Source organism: Misgurnus anguillicaudatus, unplaced genomic scaffold, assembly GCF_027580225.2.
Source record: "Misgurnus anguillicaudatus unplaced genomic scaffold, ASM2758022v2 HiC_scaffold_31, whole genome shotgun sequence".
Classification (NCBI taxonomy): Eukaryota; Metazoa; Chordata; class Actinopteri; order Cypriniformes; family Cobitidae; genus Misgurnus; species Misgurnus anguillicaudatus.
In genome coordinates this window covers 3,041,323-3,066,984 of record NW_027395281.1, presented here as the reverse complement: position 1 = coordinate 3,066,984, position 25,662 = coordinate 3,041,323, and the positions used below count along the sequence as shown (strand labels likewise).

The window sequence follows — 25,662 nt, the reverse complement described above, 5'->3', positions numbered from 1 at the left end:
TAATAATAATAATGATGATGTGAAAAAATACTGTTATGCATTTGCTCTTTTGTGTTTTGTTGTGCTGCCATCGCGTGTAGAAGCAGTGCCAAGCGCAAGCACACATACGTGGCATGACAGATATTATTTATCTTACCAAAATATTATATGAATGTGTGAAGCAAAAATAAAATGCGTTTGGTTGTCCCACATTTTTTAAATATTCTGTAATAATCGTAATAGATCGATTAACTTTTATTTTGTGCTAAGATACTTCACATGCAAACTGTAGCAGTGATTGATCTTACTAGTCTAACTTGAAATCGTAAACCTGTCAACCTTATAGGTTTGCTGTCATTCGGGTTTAGTCACTCGGTAAATATTTGCTGTTGTTTGTCCTTTTCCTGGAACATCGCTATCACATCGCGTCACTCAGTCGTCTTTCTCACAGGAATGTCTTTACAGCATTATGAAGAAACTGTTGCTGTTTTTCATCTTTATCTTAAGTTTAAACGGTAGGTTTGTTTAGACCTTTTCAGCATTATGAAGAAACTGTTGCTGTTGTTATCTTTTCCTTAAACTTAAACTGTAGTTTGTTCAGACTTTTTCCTTTCGCTTTCACTTTACACCGAAGAAACTTTTAAAGTTCGATGTACCAATCCTCACGCGCATTTATAAGCAATTGTTAAAAAAGACTTTATTTATTTAAAACTTGATAAAAAAATTTAGTCCGGAATCTATGAATGACATAGGCTATGCATTTTATGGGTCTGGCATAGAAAGTTTAGAAGTAGCCTATCATTATACGCACAACCGGCGCAACGTCATAGAATGTCTCTGAACAGGTTCACGCCCACTTTTGGGGGAAATCGCACTAGACGTTCCATTGACTTCCATTCAAAATAGCGGAACAAAGCAACCTTCGTACACAGCCGGCAGGCGTAAATAACTTATGAAATCACTCAGATTAAACATGTTGAGTAATTATCCCAGACAGCAATTTAGCTCTTACCGACGTTGGGGCGCATGTACTTGCCCGACATAAAGTGCCTCGGTGAGATGTCTTATGGAGATCGGTAGCTAATAGGCAAGACATCGGGAAGATGGTGGCATTAGAATGATCGCCGACCGTGAGCCAACGTAAACCCGCCCTAATTATTATGACCTATATGCGGCGCGATCCGCTTCGCTCTCCCATTGAACACAGCTGATTTTCGGCTGCATCGCTGTAAACGTCAAGGCATGCTTATAAAGCAGCTGTTCCAGTGTTAAAGGGAGCGAGGCGTCAGGATCCCACCGTTATATAATTGATTTGTTTAGGCCAGGGGTCTCCATGGTGCCAGCACATTCTATTAGTCTCAATTGTAATATTTATTTATTACATACATATGTTTTATATTAACTTGGCTTGGTTTACGTATGTTTACATATTAAACAATACTAAAACATATCAAAAAGTAAAATAAAATAAAATCAGTAAGTAAAACAAAAAAGTTTTGAGTAGAATAAATAAAAAAGTAGCCCTCCAGATTGTTTTATACATATTGTTGTAGCCCTTGCTCACAATGTTGGAGACCCCTGCAGGCTAACTCATTTCATATTGTGTATCAACAACAATCAACCCTCAATAACAGTTTATGTTGTGTTAATCATAAAATTTCATCCCTAACAATTTGACAAGAGCTAGTGGAGAAGTAGGCAACTAGCCCACTTGCATGCAAGACTCCGTCCGTGGCTGCGCAGTCTGCAGCCGCTTCCTTTTGAGTTGCCAGGTTTTATGACAAAAAAAGTTTAAATTGAAAGTAAGTGATTGTTATGTGTAGGGTGTATTTCATACACAATCTGACAACCTGGTAAATGTCAGTCTAACAGAAAAAAATGGATCAGTGAGTTTTCCAGGAGAAATAACAAAACAGAAGGGCATCTGGAAACATTTTTTTACTTTGTTTTTGCAAAGGCAGTTTCATTTATTTTAACACTCCACAAATTACACTTTGGGGTGGTTTCCCGGACAGGGATTATCTTAAACCGGGACTAGGCCTTAGTTTAATTCTGAAATATAACTAGTTTTAATAACATGTCTTAATAAAAACATTACTTGTGTGCATTTTGAAGCATCACAAAAGACACTGATGTATTTTATGATATGTCAGTGCAAGTTGTTTTCAGTTTGGACAGCTCTTACATTTATTTTAGTCTAGAACTAGTCTAATCCCTGTCCTTGAAACCGTCCCATAGCAAACTGCAACAAAAATAAGAAATTCCCTCCAGAATAAGTCATACTCCAGAATCAGTCCAATCAATTATTTCACTTAAGATGCTTGCTTGTCCCGCCTTTGCCGCCCCCATTCCTGTCTCTGCTCAGACAGCCGCAGCCAGTTTCTCACAGTCATCTTTAAATCAGCCTCAGTGGAACTTTGTAGGCAGGATTTCTTAACACAGCACCTAAAAAATGTAATAATGTAATAAGCAACAGAAAAAAATAAGACAGCACAAAAGTCTATATATCTTCGTGGATGGTTTCTAAAAAGACAATTCAGAAAAGTCAGAGCATTTTGCAAAAAATAAAATCATGTTGTTTCAACACATTGTAGGACTTACTCAGGAGTACCTGATGAATAGGCTGTGATTTAAGGAGAGCACATCCCTTCATCACTGGGTGTGTCTTGCTGCCAATCATCTTGTGGCACTAGGAAATACAGAAAAAGTCCCGTTACACAAAGAACAGCATCACCCAGGTCCAACTAACAGAGCTAAATAAGTGACCCCACAGCAGTGGTTCTAAAACTTTTTCTGTCATTTTTGTCATTCCCCATTTTATGTAGGACTGTGCTGTGTGTGCGCTGTGTATTGTGTGTGTGTGCCTGTCTCAGTGTGTTCTTGATCTGCATGCTAAACAGCTTATGTTCAGGAGAGCCCAGCCCTTCATATTCATCTTCCTGCTGCCAATTAACGGTTGTCACTATGAAATGATAAAATTAGATTGTGAACAGTATGTAGGCTTTTTGCTCTCAAACTTTTCAAGTGCGCTTACAGCCACAAGTTTAAAGACCCAATAGACCCTTTTACTGTTTGTACACAATGGTGACGTGGCAACGTATGCACGAGCAGTTTGGCAATGGAAGTATGGCAAGAATCAGCAGTGAAGTAACACAGACAGAGAAAGTTATTTTAAAAAGTTGACTTATCAACTTTTTCAACACAGCTACCAGATCCGTGTACTATAGTGGAGTGGATAGAAGACGTTAGCAGATGGCCAAATATAAAGTGTCCAGATACATATGAAGAGTTTGGTTCCAAAACCCAATAAATCCATTTTGACAAATTTTGTTAAAAACGTGTTTTCTATACCAAGAAAGTGACAAGATGAAAACCACTATTTTCTGTTACAAACTTTCACATAGCATCTTTAGGTTATAAAAACAAAAAAAAATTCAAATCCATAACTTGATTTTCAAAGATTTATTATAAAAACAGATTATTTTTTCCACAAAATGCAATAAATTCATGACAAGTTTTTATTCAAAATGCTATAAATCTATTGAATCAATAGCCTTTATAAATGTGCATTCATCTTTGCCATGTTATTCATTTAGTTAACTAGTGGTATACACTAATTAAAAATATAAACATTAATGGCATTAATCAAAACACTTACTTTGTGATATTAAGAACACTGTCATTGATGCGGTTATACTTGACGTCGTCGCTTAACGTGTTTCACAGCGATCAGCTGTAAAATGTTTTGGTCCTGCTCGATTTTCGTTGACTTTGAGTAAAATTATGGAACGTTTTTCATAAGATCCGCTGGGGTCAATGTGTTAGCATGACAGAGACTTGATGCTGTCGGCCAGGGCAAACAAGCACCCGTCTCCCGAGTGTCTCTTGCGTAAATTATTAGATGTTGATGGCTTACGTTTCTTTCCCGTCACAGAAAACCATCACAGGTTTATCAATGCTATTAAAGTATTATTTTGTTTTTGTTTGTTTGTTGATCACAAAGTACAAAGTAGATGAGGAAAACTAGTATTCCGTGTACTCAGCGCGCCGCCATTGTTTGTTTACATTGCAATGGTGCGCTGCAAACTGTGGAGCGGATTTATGGCATTCTGTAGAAAAGGAGGAGTGGCGTTTATTGCATTTTGGGAAAAAAGGGAGAAAAGATGACAGAATAACACGGCGTATATTGGATTTTGCTTAAAATTAAGAATTTACTTTTTAATATTGACCTGATATAATACTGATTCTGGCAGCAACTCATTTTTTTTAAAAATGGCGTTTATTTGGGACCAAACTCTTTATATATACGTATATTAGTATATTATATTAGTACAACCAAACGCAACAACCAGACATTTTGATGCTGGGAAACCGTTTTAATAAACTTTCTGAGTTGCTAACACGTTAGAACAACTGGCGAACAACAACACTTCCGTTGCCGAAATGTGCGCACAAACTATTTGATCACGTGGGCTGTAAAAGGGTCTATGCATCACATATTTAACGGAAACTTACATTCAGTACGAAGAAGGTCCTCATTCACTGATGTAATCACTTAAATGGAAAAAACACAAATGGCCCAGATCCAGCTTGATTTTAAAATCTGGCCCTAATTCATTTGCTATTGAATTATTCTGAAATGTATTGTTTTACTACCTCAGTATGATGTTCTGAGTAAAAAGTGCAGATTCATACATTACATGTAAAATATCTTACTATCGTTAGTCCTCTGACGGAGCCCTGGAAGAGGGTGACGTGGAGGCTGCTGCAAAGCACACAGGCCTTCGTTATTATTCGGTGTCACTAGAAAATACAGAAAAACGAAATTATTGGAGTGAACAGTAAGTCAAGTTTATCACAATTAGATAAACTAATGTCAGTGGGCTGAGTAATTGCCACACATTTCTACACACACACACACACACACACACACACGTGTCAGTGTTTTCATTGTCTGCGTTTTAAATGGCTTACAGTCAGGAAAGCCTTCAGTTCTCTGCGCCTCTTTCTGAATATTAACCGCAGTCTCTTGGAAAGACAGAAAACCTTGGTTTACTGATCACACTACTAATATAAACTCAAAAATCATATCTCTGGAACATCAAACTATGGTATGTGCTGTGGACCTGTGGAGTACATTGTGTTTGCTTGAATTTAGGGACCTGATGCATTTTACTATATAGGGTACACTTACCTTCACTCTACAATGATGTGGGATGGGCTGGAGGAGTTAAACAAGGGGTGGGAGGGTTAGCCAGCTTTCTTCTTACTGACACTTCAAGAAGATTAAAAAAGGTTACAACAGAAAGATGATCAAAAAGGCACATCAACCATAAGATTTGCACCTTAGATATCTACATCTGATATTCGCTGTATGAGAAGTGCAGCATTATACACATAAAATGTCTTACTAGGCTTGCTCCTTTGATGGAAACTTGGGTGGGCTAGAGAAGGCTGCTTCCTTTTTGTCACTGTCATGGCCATTTAAAAACAAGGATTAAAATTCGAAAAATGTTTAAACACAAATATTACAAATTCTTATCAGGCATAATTAAAGTATGAGCATGTAATTAAAGGGAGAGTTCACCCAAAAATGAAAATAATGTAATTAATGACTCACGAGTTTGGAACGACATGAGGGTAAGACCTCCGTTCATCTTCGAAACACAGTTTAAGATATTTTAGATTTAGTCTGAGAGCTTTCTGACCCTCCATTGAAAATCTATGCACAGTATACTGTCCAGGAACAGAGAGGTAATAAAAAAACATCATCAAAGTAGCCATTTGACATCAGTGGGTATGTTAAAATGTGTTGAAGCATCGAAAATACATTTTGGTCCAAAAATAACAAAATTACGACATCATTCAGCATTGTCTTCTCTTCCGGTTCTGTTTTGAACGCGCACGAGACTAAAGTCACATGACTGCAGTGACGCAGCTGACGTACAACGTGGCTGATGTGTTATTAGGTGCGTCCCAGCTTTTTTTTGTGCGCCCGAGCTTCGTTTACAGTCTGAGGGAGACGAATGCTGTAAATGTGAAAAAAATTCACAAACATATCTGAGGATAACACGCCATCTGCGTCACAAGACTTTAGTCAGACACATGCGCTACACAATAGACATGGAAGAGAATGCTGAATAAATTTGTCATTTTTGGACCAAGATGTATTTTGGATGCTTCAACACATTCTAACTGACCCATTGATGTCAAATGGCAACTTTGATTATGTTTTTTATTATCTTTCTGGACATGGACAGTATACCGTGCATAGATTTTCAATGTAGGGTCAGAAAGCTCTCGGACTAAACATAAAACATCGGAGGTCTTACAAGTTTGGAACGACATGAGGGTGAGTCCTTAATGACATTATTTTTCATTTTTGGGTGAACTATCCCTTTAATTTTCTAATGGACATATGGAAACTTAAAGGAACACACTGACTTTTTGGGATTTTAGCTCATTCACAGTAACCCCCAGAGTTAGATAAGTGCATACATACCCCTTCATCTCTGTGCGTGCCGTAACTCTGTCTGACGCACCCACCGCTAGCCTATCTGAGCATAAAGACTTGAAGTAAATGGCTCCAGCTAGCATGCTGCTCCCAATAAGTGACAAAATAACAGCAACATTTTCCTATTTATGTGTTGTGATTTGTTTAGTCACACCGTGTACAAACAACAAGGTCATGACACAGCCATCTTTTAACAGTATACATACTGGGAACTATATTCTCAGAAGGTGAAGCACTTGCTACTTGGGGGGAGTAACTGCACAACTCTGACCGAACTCTCTGCTCCTCACCGGGGGTTTCTCAGGTGCTGCTAGCAAATCACTGCACCCAAGTAGCCGGGCTTTGCCTTCTGAGAATATAGTTCCCTGTATGTATATGATTAATAGATGGCTGTGTCTCACATGACCTTGTTATTTGTACATGTTGTGACTATACAAATCACAACATATAAATAGGAAAAAGTTGGCATTATTTTGTCACTTATTGGGAGCAGCATGCTAGCTGGAGCCATTTACTTCAAGTCATTGTGCAAAGCTAAGCTAGCGGTGGGTGCATCAGACAGAGTTACGGCACGCACAGAGATGAAAGGAGTATGTATGCACTTATCTAACTATGGGGATACAGTGAATAAGATAAAAAAATAAGCCTTTAAGGTCAAAATAGTTAATTCAACTTGCCAACTGTTATGTTGTTTCCAGCCATAGGTAGGAGGGAAGGGGGAGGAGGGTTTTTTGGAAGGTTTGTTGTGCGTTTTCTTCTTTTTCGCCTGTGATGTTTGTGGTGCATTTTGGGTGTCTGATGAAAGGCACGATGCAGGGGATGATGGTGGTGATGGTGATCTAAGTCAGGATGGTCTGTAAATGAAAAGTTTTTACAAAGATTAGTTTTCATATTGATCACATCGAACATAGAAAGTACAATGAGTAACATCAGAACAACATAGCCCCCCACTCTCACTTGTCTCATGTAGTATTCAACAAGAGTATTGTTTTCATCCTTTAGATGGGTTGGGTGATGTGCTCTTGAAAAAACTTTGGAGTATTTTGTATGAGTCTTTATAGACCCTTTTACTCTTTGTACACAATGATGATGTGGCAACGTAGGTGCACGCAGTTTGGCAACGGAAGTATGGTAAGAATCAGCAGTGAAGTAACACAGACAAAGTTATTTTAAAAAGTTGACTTATCAACTTTTTCAACACATCTACCAGATCCGTGTACTATAGTGGAGTGGATAGAAGACATTAGCAGATGGCCAAATATAAAGTGGCCAGATACATATATACGTATATTAGTATATTATATTAGTGCAACCAAACGCAACAACCAGACATTTTGATGCTGGGAAACCGTTTTAATAAACTTTCTGAGTTGCTAACAGGTTAGAGAACCACTGGGGAACAACAACACTTCCGTGGCCGAAATGCGCGCGCAAGCTATTTGATCACGTGGGCTGTAAAAGGTTCTGGAGGCCACCAAGCCATGCCTTCATCGTATTTACCTGAGTGAAAAAAACAGAAAAGACATTTTATTTTGCCTAAATTACAAAGGTTAAATAAAGGCTCTATTTTATGAATAGGTGTGTGTCCAAAAACACTTACTTCCTATCACTTTATTACTTAATAACCACTTTGTCTGACTGTCTACAGTGGCTGTGCACTTGTACTAAACTAGCTCTTTGATTGACAGGTCTACTTTTAACGTTACCATAAAAACGCACAACAAGAGCTGCCTTTAATTTTAAGCATGTCACTTAGACAAAATCATTAAAAATGCATTTAGAGTGTTTAGAGTGTTTCTGTCATCCGTTAATCGAAAACATTTCCACAATCATATTTAATCAACATACCTTCGCGCTTACACTGCCGGATTGATGTGGACCAACAACTGCGTAGATCTAGTGAAGAAAAAAAGAGGCGCGGTCGGCATAAAGGTTGCTCGCGGTTCCTCTGCCGATCTCCGGCTGCAGACTCATCGCGCCGATCGTTTACCCACCTACTTTTATTCTGTGTGCAGGGGAAAAACCCCAACCGACACTTTGCCGCTGGTGCCCTCCAATTGCCGACGTCGGTAAGACTGAACGTGCTGTCTGGGATCTGTCCACCCTGCCTGCCATAGAGTGCGAAAGATAAATTAACATATTTAATTTGGTCAATATAAAAACATGTCTCTTTCATTCTCCCAGCATCAAATTTGTGTAACAACGCTCCCTATTGGCCAGAGGTGTCTTACCCGGACATTAAACTCGTACCTCATCGAGTCAACAGGGAAGCAAGTGAATGATTTTACTTTGTATTTGAAAGTTACTTCGTATTTGTAGCGGCTATTTGTCCTTTACTTAAGCAAAACTAATATCAACAAAACTTTTCAAATGGCCACTAAGGCTGCGTCATGGGTAGGCTTTACGCATGGTTAGAGGTACAAAAAATAAACTAATGTCCATAGCCAAAGATGAGTTCGAGGAGGTTTATTTTCACAGATAAGCAAGCTCACAGACATTTCCTGCTGCCTCTCTCACCCTGTGGTAAAAAACCATATGCCCTCGCAGCCTTTCCGGTTCCTCCCACCTTAACCCATTTATGCAAATTAACATAGCACCACGTGACCAAACTATATAGTAAACTATAACTTAAGCCTAAAATAAACAAAGTGCAAAAATAGCTCCAACAACCCAGCCCCTAATTGTGACGGTAAGTTACCCACAATTAACCTTAGCTGTTAACACAAAGGAGCTATAATTATAACCCACACACTAAGCTTAAATCTTGCATCTTCAGATTTTCCATGCCTGCAAAAAAAAAAAAAAAAAATAGATAGAAAACAGATGAGAGAGAGAATGAGATGCATAGTCAATTGCTAGCCTCCAAGAGAAGACAGAGCTTGGTTATTGGTCTGTCCAGGATGCTGGTCTTCGTTTGGACCTTCACAGAGCGAACCAGTCCTCTTGAGTCAGCTGTAGTACTTAGAACTCTACCCATCATCCATGAGCCTCTTGGAGCTGTAGCATCAGCGATTACAACAATATCTCCTGGAATGAAGTTTCTTTTTTGCCTTGTCCATTTTTGTCTTTCTTGCATCACAAGCAAATACTCTGATGTCCATCTTTTCCAGAAAAGCTCCGCAATGTACTGCACTTGCCTCCACCTCCTCTTAATATACAAGTCAGACTTTTCAAACAGACCTGGTGACAGAATGGGCTTGCCTTTTAGCAGAAGAATGTGATTTGGAGTGAGCGCTTCCAAGTCATTGGGATCCTCTGAGACCTTAGTTATTGGCCGGTCATTGAGTATTGCTTCGACCTCACAAAACAGTGTTTGCAGGCCTTCCTCGTCCAGCAGCTGATGTCCAACAACAGAGGTAAGTACACTGCGCACAGAGCGAATCAGACACTCCCAAACGCCACCTTGGTGAGATGCAGCTGGGGTGTTAAAACTCCACGTCACTCCTTCCTGCACAAAAATCCTTTCAATTTTAGAATGATTTAAAGCAGCCAGTGCCTGCCTCAGCTCCTTCTGCGCACCAACAAAATTTTTGCCGTTATCTGACCTCATACTTGTCACGGGTCCTCTTCTGCAGACAAATCTTCGCACAGCATTGATGCAGGAGTCTGTGTCGAGGGAGTTCGCCACCTCCAGATGTATTGCACGGCTGCTCAGACAGGTAAATATCACTCCATATCGCTTCAGCACAGTTCTCCCTCTCCTCACATCCAGTGGTCCAAAATAGTCTACTCCTACATTTGTAAAGGGCGCGTTATCAGGCACAACTCGTTCCTCTGGTAAATCTGACATCTTTTGTTCTCCAAGTCTTCCTCTGTACCTTCTGCACACTGTACATTGTGAGAGAATCTTCCTGGCCGCAGAGTTGGCATTTATAATCCAATACTTCTGTCTTAATCTGTAAAGCATGTGATTGCGTCCAGCATGTCCAAGTTGATAATGGATGTGACGTAATATGAGCTGGGAAACATGTAGATCTTTTGACAGAATCACAGGATGTTTAACCTCCAATGGCAGGACAGATTTAGACAGGCGTCCACCAACTCTGAGAATGCCATCTTTAATGAAGGGGTCAAGGCGATAAAGAGGGCTGTCTTTGGAAACAGTCTTTGGATCGTGTTGTAGTGAGGAAATTTCCGTGCTAAATCTTTGGTTTTGTGCAAACCGAATTATTGCCCTTTCGGCTTCCCTGAAACGCTCTGGTGTCAAGCTGGATGTTCCAAGCGTGGATTTGAATTTTTTAAGCTCCTTTTCCACATTTTCATTCTGCTTGACCACATATTCTTTCCTCTTTCGGCTCAAAAGTAAAAGTCTTTCTTTCAACACCAACAACCAGGCCACTGATGTTTTAAGCTTTCTCCAGGATGAGAAATAGTGAATGAGCCGACTAAGGGGGTTGTCACTGTGCGTTGCGACAGCATTCACTTTAAGTTCCCTTTTTACCTCTGGATCATCAGATGTGATGGACGAGGAGTCCAAGTCAAGTTTTGGCCATTCGGTGGAAGACAAATGCAAAAAGTCTGGTCCCCTTAGCCATTTTCCTTTCCCAAAATCCTGAGCTCTTAGTCCTCGAGATGCTTCATCTGCAGGATTATCCTTGGTATTTACATACCTCCACTGATCTTTATCTGTGGCTTCTCTTATAGTGCTGACACGGTTAGCAACATATGTGTGAAAGCGCTTTGTTTCATTGAAGATGTACTTGAGAACAGTAGTGCTATCAGTCCAAAAAACTGACCTTTGCAATGGCAACTGTAACTCCTTCAACAGCATGGAATTCACTCGAACTGCAAGCACAGCTGCAGCAAGCTCAAGGCGTGGGATGGTTAGTTGCTTTAGAGGAGCAACACGAGCCTTGCCTGTGATGAATGAAACATGCACACTGTCAGCACTCTCCAATCTCAAGTATGAAACAGTACCATATCCTGATTGACTGGCATCTGAAAAATGATGTAATTCTGCTTTCACTTGTGTTCCAAAGTTCTTGGGTTTAATGCACCGTTCCACTTTAAATCCACTCATATGCTGAAGTTCAGAGAGCCACTCAGACCAATGTCTGGAGACGGCACTAGGGACTGGCTCATCCTATTTGAAGTTCATTCTACACAGCTCCTGTAACAATAATTTAGCAGGGATTATGAAAGGAGACAAAAAACCCAGTGGATCATAGAGAGAGCTCACCACAGAAAGGATGCCCCTCCTGGTGTGTGGACGTTCCTGTACCGCAGTCCTGAAGCTGAACGTGTCTCCTTGAACACACCATTGCATGCCCAGAGCTCTTTCCACAGGGAGTTGATCCCTATCCAAATCCATGCTCTCCAAACCCACTGCTCTGATATTGATGGGAATACGTGCAAACACATTTTGGCTATTTGTGACCCACTTTTGGAGATGGAACCCACCTTTTTTTACAGAGAGATGTTAATCCATGTATGAGCTTCACTGCATCTTCCTCCGTTGCAGTGGACTTGAGACAGTCATCCACATAGAAATTTGTTTTGACTGTGCTGAGAATGTCGGGTGAGTATTGCAATGCATTATCCTCAGCAGTTCTTCTCAGTGCATAGTTTGAGCAGCTTGGAGAGGATACAGCTCCAAACAAATGTACGCACATCCTGTTTTCCTCTGGCTCCATTGTAACATCTCCATTGGGCCACCATAAAAAGCGCAAGAAGTTAACATGCTTGTGTGGGACCCGGACCTGATGGAACATAGCGTTGATATCAGCCATAATAGCGATGGGCTCTTCTCTAAACCGGAGGAGGACGCCAATAAGCGTGTTAGTGAAGTCTGGGCCCTGCAAGAGCTGGCTGTTTAATGATGTACCTTTATAAGTACAGCCACAATCAAACACAACACGCAATTTACCTTTGGTTGGGTGATGTACACCATGGTGGGGAATGTACCACACCTTTCCTTGTTTTGGAGCGGGCTCATTTGTGGGAACCTTTTCTGCATATTCTTGCTCCAGCATGTTGTTGACAAAATCAGTATATTAAGCTTTGAATGAAATATCTCTGTTAAATCTCCTCTTCAGGCTTTGGAGTCTTTGTAATGCAATGCAGCGATTATTTGGCAAAACAGGATCTTCAACTCTGAAAGGTAAATTAATACAATAATGTTCATTGTTAAGCACTGTTGTATCCTTCACAATTTTCATAAATTTAATGTCTTCTCTTAACATCTCAAGTTGTTCATCGTATGTTCTTTCAGCAAAGCCATGATTGTACTGCTGCATCAACATATTTTCCAAGTGCTCCACAGATATACGATTAGCAGTTACAACAGCGCATCCTGATTTGACACCAGCACTTCCAGAATCTCCAACACGAAGAGGCCCGTTTATGACCCAACCAACTCTGGTCCTCACTGCATACGGTCCACCAGATTGGCTGTTTATTAGTTCCCATGGCTCCAAAACTTTAGGAGAGTCAGTTCCAATGAGCAAGTCCACATCTGCATCTACTTCATGTAGCTTAATGCTACTCAAATACGCCCACTTGGCAACATCATCCTGACATGGCACATTAACTTTGGATACAGGAATTTCTGTTTGTGTCAGAACAGATGGCAGCTCAATAAAATCCTCGGTATCAAAACCAGACACCTCCAGACCCATTATCACAGTGGTATTTATGGTTTTAGTCTGTCCCATTGTCTTTAATAGAATGTTACAATTTTTACCTGATACTCCCAGCCTTTCAGCCAGACTTGCAGTGCAGAAGGTACCAGAGCTCCCAGGGTCCAAGAAAGCATAAGTATGCACAACTTTATTACTTTTCTGACTTTTCACCCGCACAGCCACAATGGAAAAAACAGCAGTATCCTCTTCACCAGCCCCAATATGACCACACGTCTGCTTCTGCTCAGGTACAATGCTCACAGTTTCTTTGCAGGTTATCCTTGTAGTATCCTCCTTCTCCACATGCAGGACAGATGGGTGTTTCCTGTGACACACTTCACAATCCAAACGACTCCTACAGTCTTTGCTTGTGTGTCCATATTTCAAGCACCCAAAACACACACCTTTCTCCTTTAGAAAGTGAATCTTGTCCTGTTGTGTTTTTCTTTTAAACTGAAAGCATTTTTCCAGAGTGTGATTCGTGAAATGGCAGAACAGGCATTTGAGCTGATTACTATGGGCTGTTAAATTTTCCTTTTCTTTATGTCCATCCTTTATTACATTGATGCTGGTGGCAAAGGTACCACTTTTCCTTTTCTGCTTAACTTGAGTGGATAACTTTGTGTGGCTGGTGGGGGAAACATCATTTATATTTCCAAACAGCGGGTCTGAAACAATTTTGACTTGTTTTTCAATAAAATTTACAAAATCAACAAACACTGCTCTGCTTCCAGTTTGCTCCAGTATATCACATGCCACGTTTCTCCACTTTTCCCTCAGTTTGTATGGAAGTTTCATTAGAATTGTCCTGAGGTTAGCTGGCATGTCCAACTCCTTCATGTACTTTATGTGATGTACTATATTGGCGCAACCTCGAAGGAACAAAGCATACGACTGCAGAGCGTTAACATCCTCGGGTCTTATTGAGGGCCAATTATTGATTTTGTCCATATAAGCAGAAGAGATTTTGTGTTCACTGCCAAAATGTTCAATCAAAAGTGTTTTTGCTCTTTGGTATCCCAGTTCAGAGGGCAGATGCTGACAACTTCTTACAATATTTCTTGGTTGCCCCCTAGTGTATTGTTCTAGGAAGTACAGACAGTCACTGAAATTTTGAGTTTTATCCTCTATACAATTTTCAAAGGCTCTGAGAAAAGATTTAAAATACAGGGGATCACCATCAAATACAGGTATATTTCTCATAGGCAGAGCAGAGGCTGTGTTTTGTTGGACCAACAGGGCAGTAATTTCATTTTGACGCTGCATGATGTTCAAAACGTCCGGAGAATTGCTGGATTGATTATTGTCGTGATCATTTTGCAAAACCAGTGGATGTGTACTTTGTCCTTGAGAAGCAGGAATAACATTAGGTATGGGTGGTTGCATTACATGTTTGGGTTTAACACCAACAGGGACAGAATTTAATAAGCACCTAGGAGAAGGTTCAGAGTTTTCATTGGTGGGCACAAAATGTTCAGCAGTTGGATTTAGTTCATATTTTCCTGGAATTTCTGACCTTTCCAAGTAAGAGTTCATGCCATCTGATGTTGTAGATGCACATTTTGACACTTTAGAGCCACACTTTGAATTTATTTCTAGAACCTTCAATTTTGCGTTTGTTACCTTCAATTCTGCCTCCAAAGCAAGTTGTTCCTTTTCTCTCCTTAAATGTTCCTGTTTCTTCCGTAATTCCTCTTGGTCCTTTTCCTGTTTCCTCCTTAATTCCTCTTGTTCAAGTCTTATTTGTTCCTCTTGCGCCTCCAAAACGTGCTTTTGTTTTAGAGCAGCCATACGCTCCTCTAATGCTGCTTTATCTGCTTGCGCTAATATTTTGGCAGATGCACTAGATGAAATTCTTGACAGTTTAGAGCCAGCTTTTGAGCGTGCTGCAGAACCTTTATTGGATACAATGTCCTCAGGCCTAATATCAGTTTGATTATCAGGCGGTTTAATTGGAAGTTCATATGAATGGCCTGTGTTTAATAACCACCCTTTGACATCATCAATAAAGTTTGAAAACAGTTTTTCCTTTTGTTCAAAATATGTAATCTGTCTTTCCTTTTCATCCTGAGGTATATTCAATGACACAAATGACACATGATGTTGTTTTGCCTCATTAACACATGTTATCATTTGATCCAAAAGAGACTTGACTACACCAATATTGTCTGCAGAATGCATCAATTCATCCATTTGATTCATGAATAATTTGGCTTGTCTGCATTTCTTCGATCTCTTTTCCTGACACGTTTGCATGAAAAACATCATTCCTTTAACAGTAAAACTTGTACGTCTCTTTATCGCAAGCGCCGTGTCACTTGTGGCTTTGGATACAACGTCAGACATTTTTACTTTCTACTGATGCTGGGCAGGTGCACACACAGTTATTTGCAAAGGTTAAATAAAGCACATACCTTGCGGAGCTTTGTTTGTAGCGGTGTTGCCTTTGCGCACGGAGTTGAATGCGTGCAGTGATTGTTTGTTGCGCGCGTCCGTGCGCGCCACCTGTGAAGGCTTTGGGCCAGCTTTTGCGAGTACAATTGTAACAAACATCAAACCTCCATTCCGTAAATGCAGCTCCAGCGCTCCAGTAGCGTCACCGTTATCCAGTACGGTGTCCAAGGAAGCTTTACACAATAGGATGGGTCGGATTACTTGATGTTTGCGCTATATCCAGCCCGCACCTCCGCCACTCCTCCGCCCAGCGTTGTCTCGAGCATCCAGGTAAGTAATCCACTTTCAATGGGGTAATTCAGCTAACAACGAGTCCAATTTTCCAGGTAAACCAGCGATATACATCTAGGGGCGGGTTTTTTACTTTTGTAGCGGCTATTTGTCCTTTACTTAAGCAAAACTAATATCAACAAAACGTTTCAAATGGCCACTAAGGCTGCGTCATGGGTAGGCTTTACGCATGGTTAGAGGTACAAAAAATAAACTAATGTCCATAGCCAAAGATGAGTTCGAGGAGGTTTATTTTCACAGATAAGCAAGCTCACAGACATTTCCTGCTGCCTCTCTCACCCTGTGGTAAAAAACCATATGCCCTCGCAGCCTTTCCGGTTCCTCCCACCTTAACCCATTTATGCAAATTAACATAGCACCACGTGACCAAACTATATAGTAAACTATAACTTAAGCCTAAAATAAACAAAGTGCAAAAATAGCTCCAACAGTATTTATTTATTATGTCTTTATATTTAGAGTAATGAGTGCACTTTTCCGTCCAGCCATACAACTAACTGGCTTAGCGATATTTCCAGCAATCACTGGATGGCGTTGTTACACAAATTTGACGCTGTAAGAATGAAAGGGACGTGTTTTTATATTGACCAAATTAAATGTGTTAATGTATCTTTCGCACTCTATGGCAGGCAGGATGGACAGATAAATACTCGACATGTTTAATCTGAGTGATTTCATAAGTTATTTACGCCTGCCGGCTGTGTAAAAACGTTGCTTTGTTCCGCTATTTTGAATGGAAGCCAATGGAAGCGCTGCTTTTTTATCCCCCGTAAAGGGGCGGTGACGAAATTTACAGTCAAGTTCCCGGATGTGCCGGTAGTCCGTATGAGGGGCCGTATAGAGACAGAGCGCAGCGCGTCATAACCTGAAAACCACGCTCACCGGGGAAAACAATCCAACCGTCTCCATTGACTTTGTATTGCGAGAGGCCGCCTCCTTGTCATTTCTGGCTTATAACAAAAAACTGAATAATGCCTAAAAGCTGCTGTGTGACAATATGTACAGCTAACAAGCCAAAGAACCCAGAAATAAGTTTTTATAAACTGTCGAGCCGTAAAACCCAGCCTTTAAGGAGAATAAAGTGGATCGCCGACTACGTTTCCCACTATTGGACACAGTTTTACTAATAGTAGTAATATGAAAAGTTGCCTGTATCCATTTCTGTGTCTTTAAACGCTCGTTTTTTGAAGTCGAAAGCTTATAAAAACGTATTTGTTTTTTTTGGATTGTTAAATGTACACCTTGTCACACAGCAGCTTTTAGCTATTATTCTGTTTTAAAGTTTAATCTGTAAATAAGGTTGAAATTTGCATAACTGCGCTCCGTCTCTATGCCAGCTATGAGGTCACCACGGTTCGGACCTCGGTTAATTTTACATATACATAAAAGGTCAAGTTCTCCAACCCAGCAGGCATATGACCTTCGACGTTGAAATTTGATTGAAATAAGGTCAGTTGTTTGTTCAACGTTGAAACAACAGTGAATGGTTGCAAAAGGTTAATAAAATGCTTAAAAATCAATGTTGAAATTTGATTGAAATAATGTCAGTTGTTGTTTAGCGTTGAATACATTTGCAAAATCAAAAGGTAATTGATGCAACCTTGTACTTGCCATTGATTCACCATTGAAATGTCTGCTGGGAAATTACTTATTAGTTTTTCAAAACGACTCATATTGGCATCCGCATATATAATTAAGTTTGGACATATTTTATAGTTTAGTGAAAAATGAACTGCTAAAGCGCAGGTGCAGAATTTAAAGTGTTGCCAGATCCCATTATAAAAAATCATCTTTTGACGTAATGTTAGCAAATAATGTGACAATTTAGGATATATAAAGTGATTATTAGGTGTGTACCCCATTCACAAGACGCTGTACAAAGATTAAAAGTCCACGCATTGAAAAAAGATAGGTATGTATTAATTTGTCTATAAGTTGAGGTAAGAACATAGTAAAATATATAAAAAACGGTGGTGTTTTAAAAACTGAGGTAAGCAGTTTAACTGTGGTAAAATCACGGTAACGTCTCTAATAGATTATTGCATCATTACGCGGGTGAAATTTGAGTATCTGTTTTTGTTTTTCAGCTGTGTTTGCTGAGAAAGTTTCAGTGCTGGAGGGAAATGTAGTCTCATTTAAAACTGGAGTTACTGACATGCGTAAAGTTTATCTGATCTGGTTATACAGAGATGCTATTATAGCTAAAATGAATGAAGGAAATATTAATTTGTATGATACTGATGATGGGATATTTGAAGACAGACTTCAGTTGGACAATCAGACTGGATCTCTCACTATCAGCGATATCAGAACCAAACACGCTGGACCTTATCAACTAAAAATAATCACAAATGAAACCTTCATCAAAACATTCAGTCTTACTGTACAGGGTGAGTAACTAAGATAACTAGCAAAGTATTTTCTTATTTGCAGTCCCTGTTATTATTATTATTTATTATTATATAATATTTTTGTGTCAAATGTGTTTTTTCCAGATGTGTTTTTTGCTGGAGTAGAAAACAGAAGAGAAGGAGATTCGGTCACATTGAACACTGGAGTGACTGAAATAAAGAAACACAATCAAATGAAGTGGTGGTTTGGACCTTCAAATCCAGACATCCGTCTTGCTGAAATCATCATAAATGATAGCATCTCATATGATTTTGATGAGAGATACAAAGACAGACTTCATGTGGATCATCAGACCGGATCTCTCACCATCAGAAATCTCAAAACTAGAAACACAGGAGTTTATCAACTACAGATCTCCAACATCAAAGAGACCATATACAAGAGATACAATGTGTTCGTGGGTAAGATCAAATCTTTTAAGTTTCCTGATGACTGAAGTTATTCGTAATATTAACATTCATGATTTTCCATGACACATACATTAAAGTTAACTGTCGTCTATTAATGTTTGTCTATAACCGCTACAGAACCAGGACTGTCTGCATTATATATAGGACTGATATGTGCTGCTGTCCTGTTGCCTATACTGGGAGCTATACTGGCTGTGGCTTTACTATATCGATGGAAATACTCTCAACTCAAAGGTATTCATATTAAACATAATCTTATCATATTAAACATAATTTTATAGTAGAGATGTATGTTCTTTTAGATTGATGTACATGATTGTCTAATTCAAATTTCCTGAAGGGTGCTAACTTTTAGGAAACAATTTAGCAAAATAAAAGTATTTCAGTCTTGTGAGATTCATATGATATCTCTAAAACTGTTCTCGTATGTTTTCTGTTTGTCTGAGACAGATGAAATGAAGACTGTGTCAGTGATGGAGGGAAATTCTGCAACATTGAAAACTGGAATCACTGAAATACAAGACCATCATAAAATAATCTGGAGGTTTGGAGCCAAAGGTCCCATCATAGCTCAGATCCAAAGGACCAATGATGTCGCATATGGTGATGATGAGAGATTCAAAAACAAACTTCTCCTGGATAAAGAGACTGGAGATCTCACCATCAGTGATATCAGAATCAGGATCTCTGGAAATTATCACCTAGAAATCACCAAAAGAACCAAAATCACTCAATCAAAGAGTTTCAAAGTTGTTGTCCGAGGTGAGAAGATCAAATATTTTAATCCCATAATGATTTAAGAAGTTTTTTAGTCTGTGGGGGCCTAAATGTGAAAGCTCAAATTGGCACTTTAAATCCACGCAGGACTTTAAACAGTGTTGTGTGTAAACATATTTGTCATTTCCCTCATTGTATATATTGTGGAGAGTTGTGGCTCTGGTGTGTTAGTTTCTACGCAGCTTGATTTTTGGGCATCGCAAACAAAAAGTCTCACCTAATCTACTCCAAAATTGTTCTGATAAACTTTAGAGGGTCAAAATGTCATGTAGATGTTGTGTTTAGATTATGCTTGCTTTCATTTCAGTGAGCTAGCACAATGGCAAATAGTAGCTGACTTAGCATATGACACACAGTGCATTAAAAACTATGTTTTTTAATATGAATAATTTCTGGGAATCAAACCCATTACCTTAGTGTTGCTAACATGGTCCACCAACTGAGCTGCTGTAACACTATCATCACATATGTGATATATGTATAATTAATGCAAAAGAGAGCAATTGGGGAAGTTAACTTCCGCTACACTGTTAACCCAGATATTGTCTTTACTTAAACAAATTAAGTAAACATAACTTAATATTTTGTGTTTTGAAGCCAAAGCTTAAAAATGTAGTTGATTTAGTTGACTTTTAAGCTTACAAAATCCCTTAAACTAAAACATTCAAGTAAAATGAACTTAAAATTATTAGTTCATGTTGTGATGGATAGCCATAATCTTTGTGCCTGAATATTTTGATTACTTTCTGCTTTTTCAAAGAATAAAAACTGATCAAAATGTTCAATACTTAAATGTTTTGTTGTAAATTATAATTTTGTGAAGTCACCATTCAGGTGATCAGTGTTTCCGTACATGAACCCTGTTCAGAACATTCTATTGTATTTCTCTCCAGTACTGACAATGTATGTCAAAAACACAGTTTTGTGTGTGTTTCTGTGGAGAATCACCTTTATTCAATGATTGACTTTAACCCAGTCATTAATTTTGTATTATAATACCATTTGTAACATCAAAAGTAATATAAAGTGGTAAAAACTAAAGTTATATGCAACGTGTTTCCCTGCAAATTTATAGTAATGTCAACTAATCTGGGTTAAGAGTGCAGGCATATTAGAAGAAATTAAAACATTAAGTCTATTTAACTTAAAATTGTTTTTAGAACAACTTTAAAGTTTTTTTAAGTAATCATAACTTACATTTTTTTAGGGCAATAAGTGTGCTTCATTTTTTGTAAGTAAACTCAACTTATCTGGGCTTACAGTGAAGTTCTCTACATTAATGAACATTGCAGACACTTTTATCCATAGCGACACACAGTGCATTACAAACTATGTGCATTACAAATTATGTTTTTTATAAATGTTATATGTATCATCACATGTACAGTATGTCACAAAAGTGAGTACACCCCTCACATTTCAGCAAATGTTTTAGTATATGTTCTCGAGGGACAATACTATAGACCCCTTCAAGGTTTGTAAACATTGAATAACTATCAGGTGCGTGCGCAGCATGGGGTCAAACTGTTCATACCATCCAGAAAGCCTCTAGTTTAATCTAACAGGGCTGAAAAATTATGAATTACCTGAAATGAAGTGAGCACTACAAACACAAGCCTCTTTGATCTTTGCATTGTCCCAGTCTGCATGTTTAATTGCTTGCAGCCACAGATGTTGTATTTTTTTGTTTTTGAGATTCTCCAGGAATCCCGAAAAACTTAACGTCAGACTTGGTGCGATTTTCACAGCCCACAATGCAAGTAGGCATTTTTGACGATAACGAATAATGCGCAACTCCTGCTGTAATTACTTTTCTGTCCCCGACATGCGCAGTGAGAACCGCCTGTGACGTGAACTGTGAAGGGGTCTATAGAAATTAAATTCTGATATATTTTTGACTAGTTAATGTGCTCCTTAAATTAATGCAAAAGAGAGCAATTGGGGAAGTTACTATAGTAACAGGAAGTTATTGCTGATGTGAAGACAGCACAGAAAGCAGAATTTTGTTTGCAAAATGTTATATGTTTGACTTATGTCAAAATCTCTTCATACTGTATGTCAATATTTCTTTATTTTTGTGTTTCTGTGTGAAAAACAGAGGACACATTAAAGGTCACAGAGGGAGAGTCTGTTAAACTACAGACAGGCATTTCCAAATTACAGGATGATGATAAGATACAGTGGAGATTTGAAGTAAATGGAAAGAGCAATGAGATCTCATTAAATTGTGATGATGAGATATTCGGAAACAGACTGACGCTGGATCCTCATACTGGATCTCTCACAATCGCAAACATTAAAAAATCAGACTCTGGAGTTTATGAACTACAGTTTAAGAACAGAAATGCAACTTCATATAAGAAATTCAATGTTGTTGTCTGGTGTGAGTAGCTCAAATTTTATAATAGATAAGTAATACTGAAAATGTAATAAATGTGACATGTTTACTAATGATCTTATATTTCTACCTGTTGACATGCAGACAATACATTGAAACATTCAGTGGGAGATTCTGTCACTCTACAAACTAAAGTCTCTGAACTAAAGGAAGACCATCGGATACTGTGGACATTTGGAAATAAAAATACCCGTATAGCTGAAATCAATGGAGTCAGCGGTCAGCCGTTTATATATGACGGAAATGATGAGAGATTCAGAGACAGACTGACTCTGAATGAACAGAATGGAGATCTGACCATCAGAAACATCAGCAGAGGACATTCAGATGTTTATAAACTGCAGATCAACAGCAGCTCAGATATCAAAAGTTTCATGCTTATCGTAAATGGTGAGTCACGTGAATCAGTATGTTTACAGGGCTCGCAAAATTTCAAAATGCCTGGTAGCCCTTCGGGCAGGTACTCTTAAATTTTTGGTAGCCCGACAGGAATTCACAATAGCCTCTGAACATCGGGCTAGCGATTTTTTGAGCCCTGGTTTACATGTAACAGAGCAATCTATTTGTAATTGTATTTGGTATGTTTACATGTAACCAAATAATCCGTTGGTTATCATATTGATGGCTCAATTGGATTGAAAAGCCTTCATGTAAACACCTAAATCAATATGATAACTTCAAGAACTCGACGAGGAATGCTGTGTGCAGCCTTGCCAAGTCCTCTTATATCCACCTTATTTTTGATCCTCTATATTAAAATTAGAATTTTTTCTCCTATGAGTTTTTCCAACCCCTAGGAAGTGAGCTAGCATTGGCCTAACTTAGAACTTTCTTCTATACATTACATAATTACAACGTTGGATAGTACACTGTAAAAAAATTCCATAGAAATTACAATGTTATTGCAGCTGGGTTGCCGGTAATTTACCGTAGATTTAAATTTGTGTTATTTACTGGCAAGATTTTGTTCAAAGTTAAATAAATTTCAAATATTAACAAGTCTTTATCTTTACAGAATAAAACTATACAATAACAGCCTCATGCAAAGTATTCTGGGAACCAGAAATCATCATCAACCTTTTTCTGTTTTTTGCTTCAGATTTTGCTTCCCAGAATGCTTGATGCTGTTTTTTTAGTTTTACTCTATAAAGACAAAGACTTGTAAATGTTTCATGCTCATTTAACTTTAAACAAAATGTTGCCAGTAAAACACATACATTTAAATCTACGGTAAGTTACCGGCAACCCAGCTGCAATTTCTAGGCTGTATTGTTTAATCGTAGCCGCTTTGCAACTTTTGTTGTTGACATATGTTTCAATGTTTTCTCCTGATTTTATTACTGTAAACCTGCTTTGAAATAATTAAATAATTGTGAAAAGCGCTATTTAAATAAAATTGAATTTAATACAGTTAATGGTGGAGAATGCGGGCATATTCCCACTCAATGTCAACTCCAATTGTTGAGCCTACAATATAAACCAATTACATTTATTCAGTATTGTTTTCATTTTGTGCAAAATATTATTATATCACATCTTGCACATTAGAGGGATACATGGGCAGGTAATTTGGGAAATTATATACTTTATTAATTTAATACATAACAAAAGTACACACAAACACATTAACAACTAATATAAACATTAACTAATAAGCAGTTTATGTCATATCTATTCTGTACTGTAAACGCTTTTTCAAAATAATATATAATAGAATAAACCAGCTAAATCAGCATATTTTTATCAGCATATTAGTTGTTTTTGAACAATTATTGTATTTATTTATTTGTTTACTGGCAGTTTCTATAAAAGTTTTTACTAGATGGATGTGTGATTACAAATCGTGGATGCACGACGTGCGGCACATCCACATTCAGCTTGTGCGTGGATTTTGGTCAAAACAAATGTTTTGTAGAGATTTACTGTGTTGTAAGAGCTATTATGGCAATCCCTAACTGCACAAAATTTGCCGGTCTTTCAAGATTTTACAATAAACATTAACTAGCCAGTCAAAACAACACACTCGTGTCCCTCGCAATATGACTACCATTAGCTTTAGCGGCTCAACGGAAGTCTTACACAAAGGAGCTTAAAGATGGCGGCACCCACATTTATGTCAAAAATAAGGTAGATAGAATGGACACATAAACTAACATTTTAACCAGATTGCAATGTTTAGGGTACATGTAAACTGTACTGTCATAACCTGCAATCAAATTAAATTCAGTCGGATTGACGAAATTGTGTGCATGTAAACATAGCTGTGATTGATAAAGTTGATCATTTTCAATTTTGTTTTAATTTTTATTTGTGTTGCTGTGAACAACTAAGAGAAACTGGAGTCAGTGATGGAGGGAAAATCTGTCACACTACGCACTGATCTTACTGACATGCAGAGTGATGAAGTAATGATACTGTGGATGTTTGGACCTGAAGACAGTCTCATAGCTAAAGCTGATTTAAACAAGAAGATGCTTTATGATGGTGCTGATGAAAGATTCAAAAACAAACTTGAGCTGGATCAGACTGGATCTCTCACCATCACAGGCATCAACAGTAAACTAACAGGACTTTATAAACTACAGATCATCAGCAACAGAGAGACCACATATAAGAGATACAGAGTTTCTCTCCATGGTGAGATTTTAAAATCTTTTACAATAATTTGTCAATAATTTGACATATTTTTCTTCAACTCATTAGAAATGAATGCATGCAGGTGTTTTAGTGTAGTGGAATTTAATGCAGTTTATAAAAACATGAAATATCAACACTGTTTTGTTTTCTCACAGCTAACCATGAAACAGATGGTGCGGCAGATCATATAGAGGAAGTGTCAGAGGGGATTCCTTTACTTCCCATATAAACCTTACAACAGCAGCAGTAGTATGTTGTCTGTTTATTCAACATTATTTGAAATGCACACTTGTTATACAACAACTGAGAGCAGTGTAAAGAGATGAAAATCTTATCTGATGCTGAACTCCTGAGAGAAGGCGGGGGAGAGGCCAAAACTACGCATTGCTGCTTTAACTATATATTTATTTCGTGAACATAATATTCATATTGAAAGTCACATGTATCTTACATTATATAAATAAAATAAGAAGTGTTGGGATTATATTGTTTGTGAAAAGGGACTCTTGTACTTATATATATTATATTATATATTATTTATTATATTATATTGTTGACATTTTGCACAGTTTACACACCACTAAACCACTATAAAATATACACAGTTTGCATGTATTTATGTGTTGTGATGTGTTTATCATAGAGGTGCTGTTCTCAGGTCAGTGTCTATATCAAATGCATAACCAATGTTTTTTTTAAATAAATATATTAATCTGGACACATGCATGCTTGTTTATTTAAGTTATGTATTGATGTATAAATACTTACTGTACTGTATATGAAATAATTATCAGTGTGTTTTAATATGTAGATTGAGCTGCTGAACTATAACATAACCTGCACCAACTCCCTTATCTACTTACAGTTTTTCTCAATTTCTGAAACCTTGCTCCATTTGAAAACATTAAACACAAAACCTCATCTTCAAGCACTATTTGCAAAACCTCTGACTCTCGTTCATAAACTTTCGCCCCAAAACAGTTTTACCTGTGTTCAAAATCAAACACTGCTCTCAATCCATAAACAAAGTGATCAAAATGGTATACACTATCAAACAGTGAGTAAACACTACACCAAAAAATAGAAAACACATGGTTCAAAACATAGTTTTAATGGAGAAGCACATTTTTAGGCCATATAATTTGTTCATTGTACAGTATACAGCCTAAA

At 38.1% G+C, this 25,662-nt stretch overlaps 1 protein-coding gene and 1 long non-coding RNA gene across 3 annotated transcripts; one reads left to right on the top strand and one right to left on the bottom strand.

Moving 5' to 3' along the window:
- Positions 1–354: 354 nt before the first annotated feature.
- On the top strand, positions 355–25,147 carry LOC141362977 (uncharacterized). The gene is made up of 9 exons (XM_073865368.1): positions 355–494; positions 17,946–18,248; positions 18,354–18,671; positions 18,798–18,914; positions 19,131–19,442; positions 21,556–21,840; positions 21,940–22,245; positions 24,187–24,492; positions 24,648–25,147. The coding sequence occupies exons 1-9, from the start codon at positions 449–451 to the stop codon at positions 24,719–24,721; spliced, it is 2,067 nt and encodes a 688-aa protein (XP_073721469.1). The 5' UTR covers positions 355–448; the 3' UTR covers positions 24,722–25,147.
- On the bottom strand, positions 1,901–8,587 carry LOC129446195 (uncharacterized). 2 transcript variants are annotated; one of them, XR_012368504.1, is made up of 9 exons: positions 8,342–8,587; positions 7,451–7,993; positions 7,171–7,347; positions 5,391–5,450; positions 5,174–5,254; positions 4,954–5,007; positions 4,696–4,782; positions 2,581–2,668; positions 1,901–2,424 (listed from the first exon to the last, which is right to left on the bottom strand). It is a non-coding gene; the product is annotated as an uncharacterized lncRNA (long non-coding RNA). The 2 variants fall into 2 exon arrangements; XR_012368505.1 differs by having other exon boundaries at positions 2,591–2,668.
- Positions 25,148–25,662: the final 515 nt, after the last annotated feature.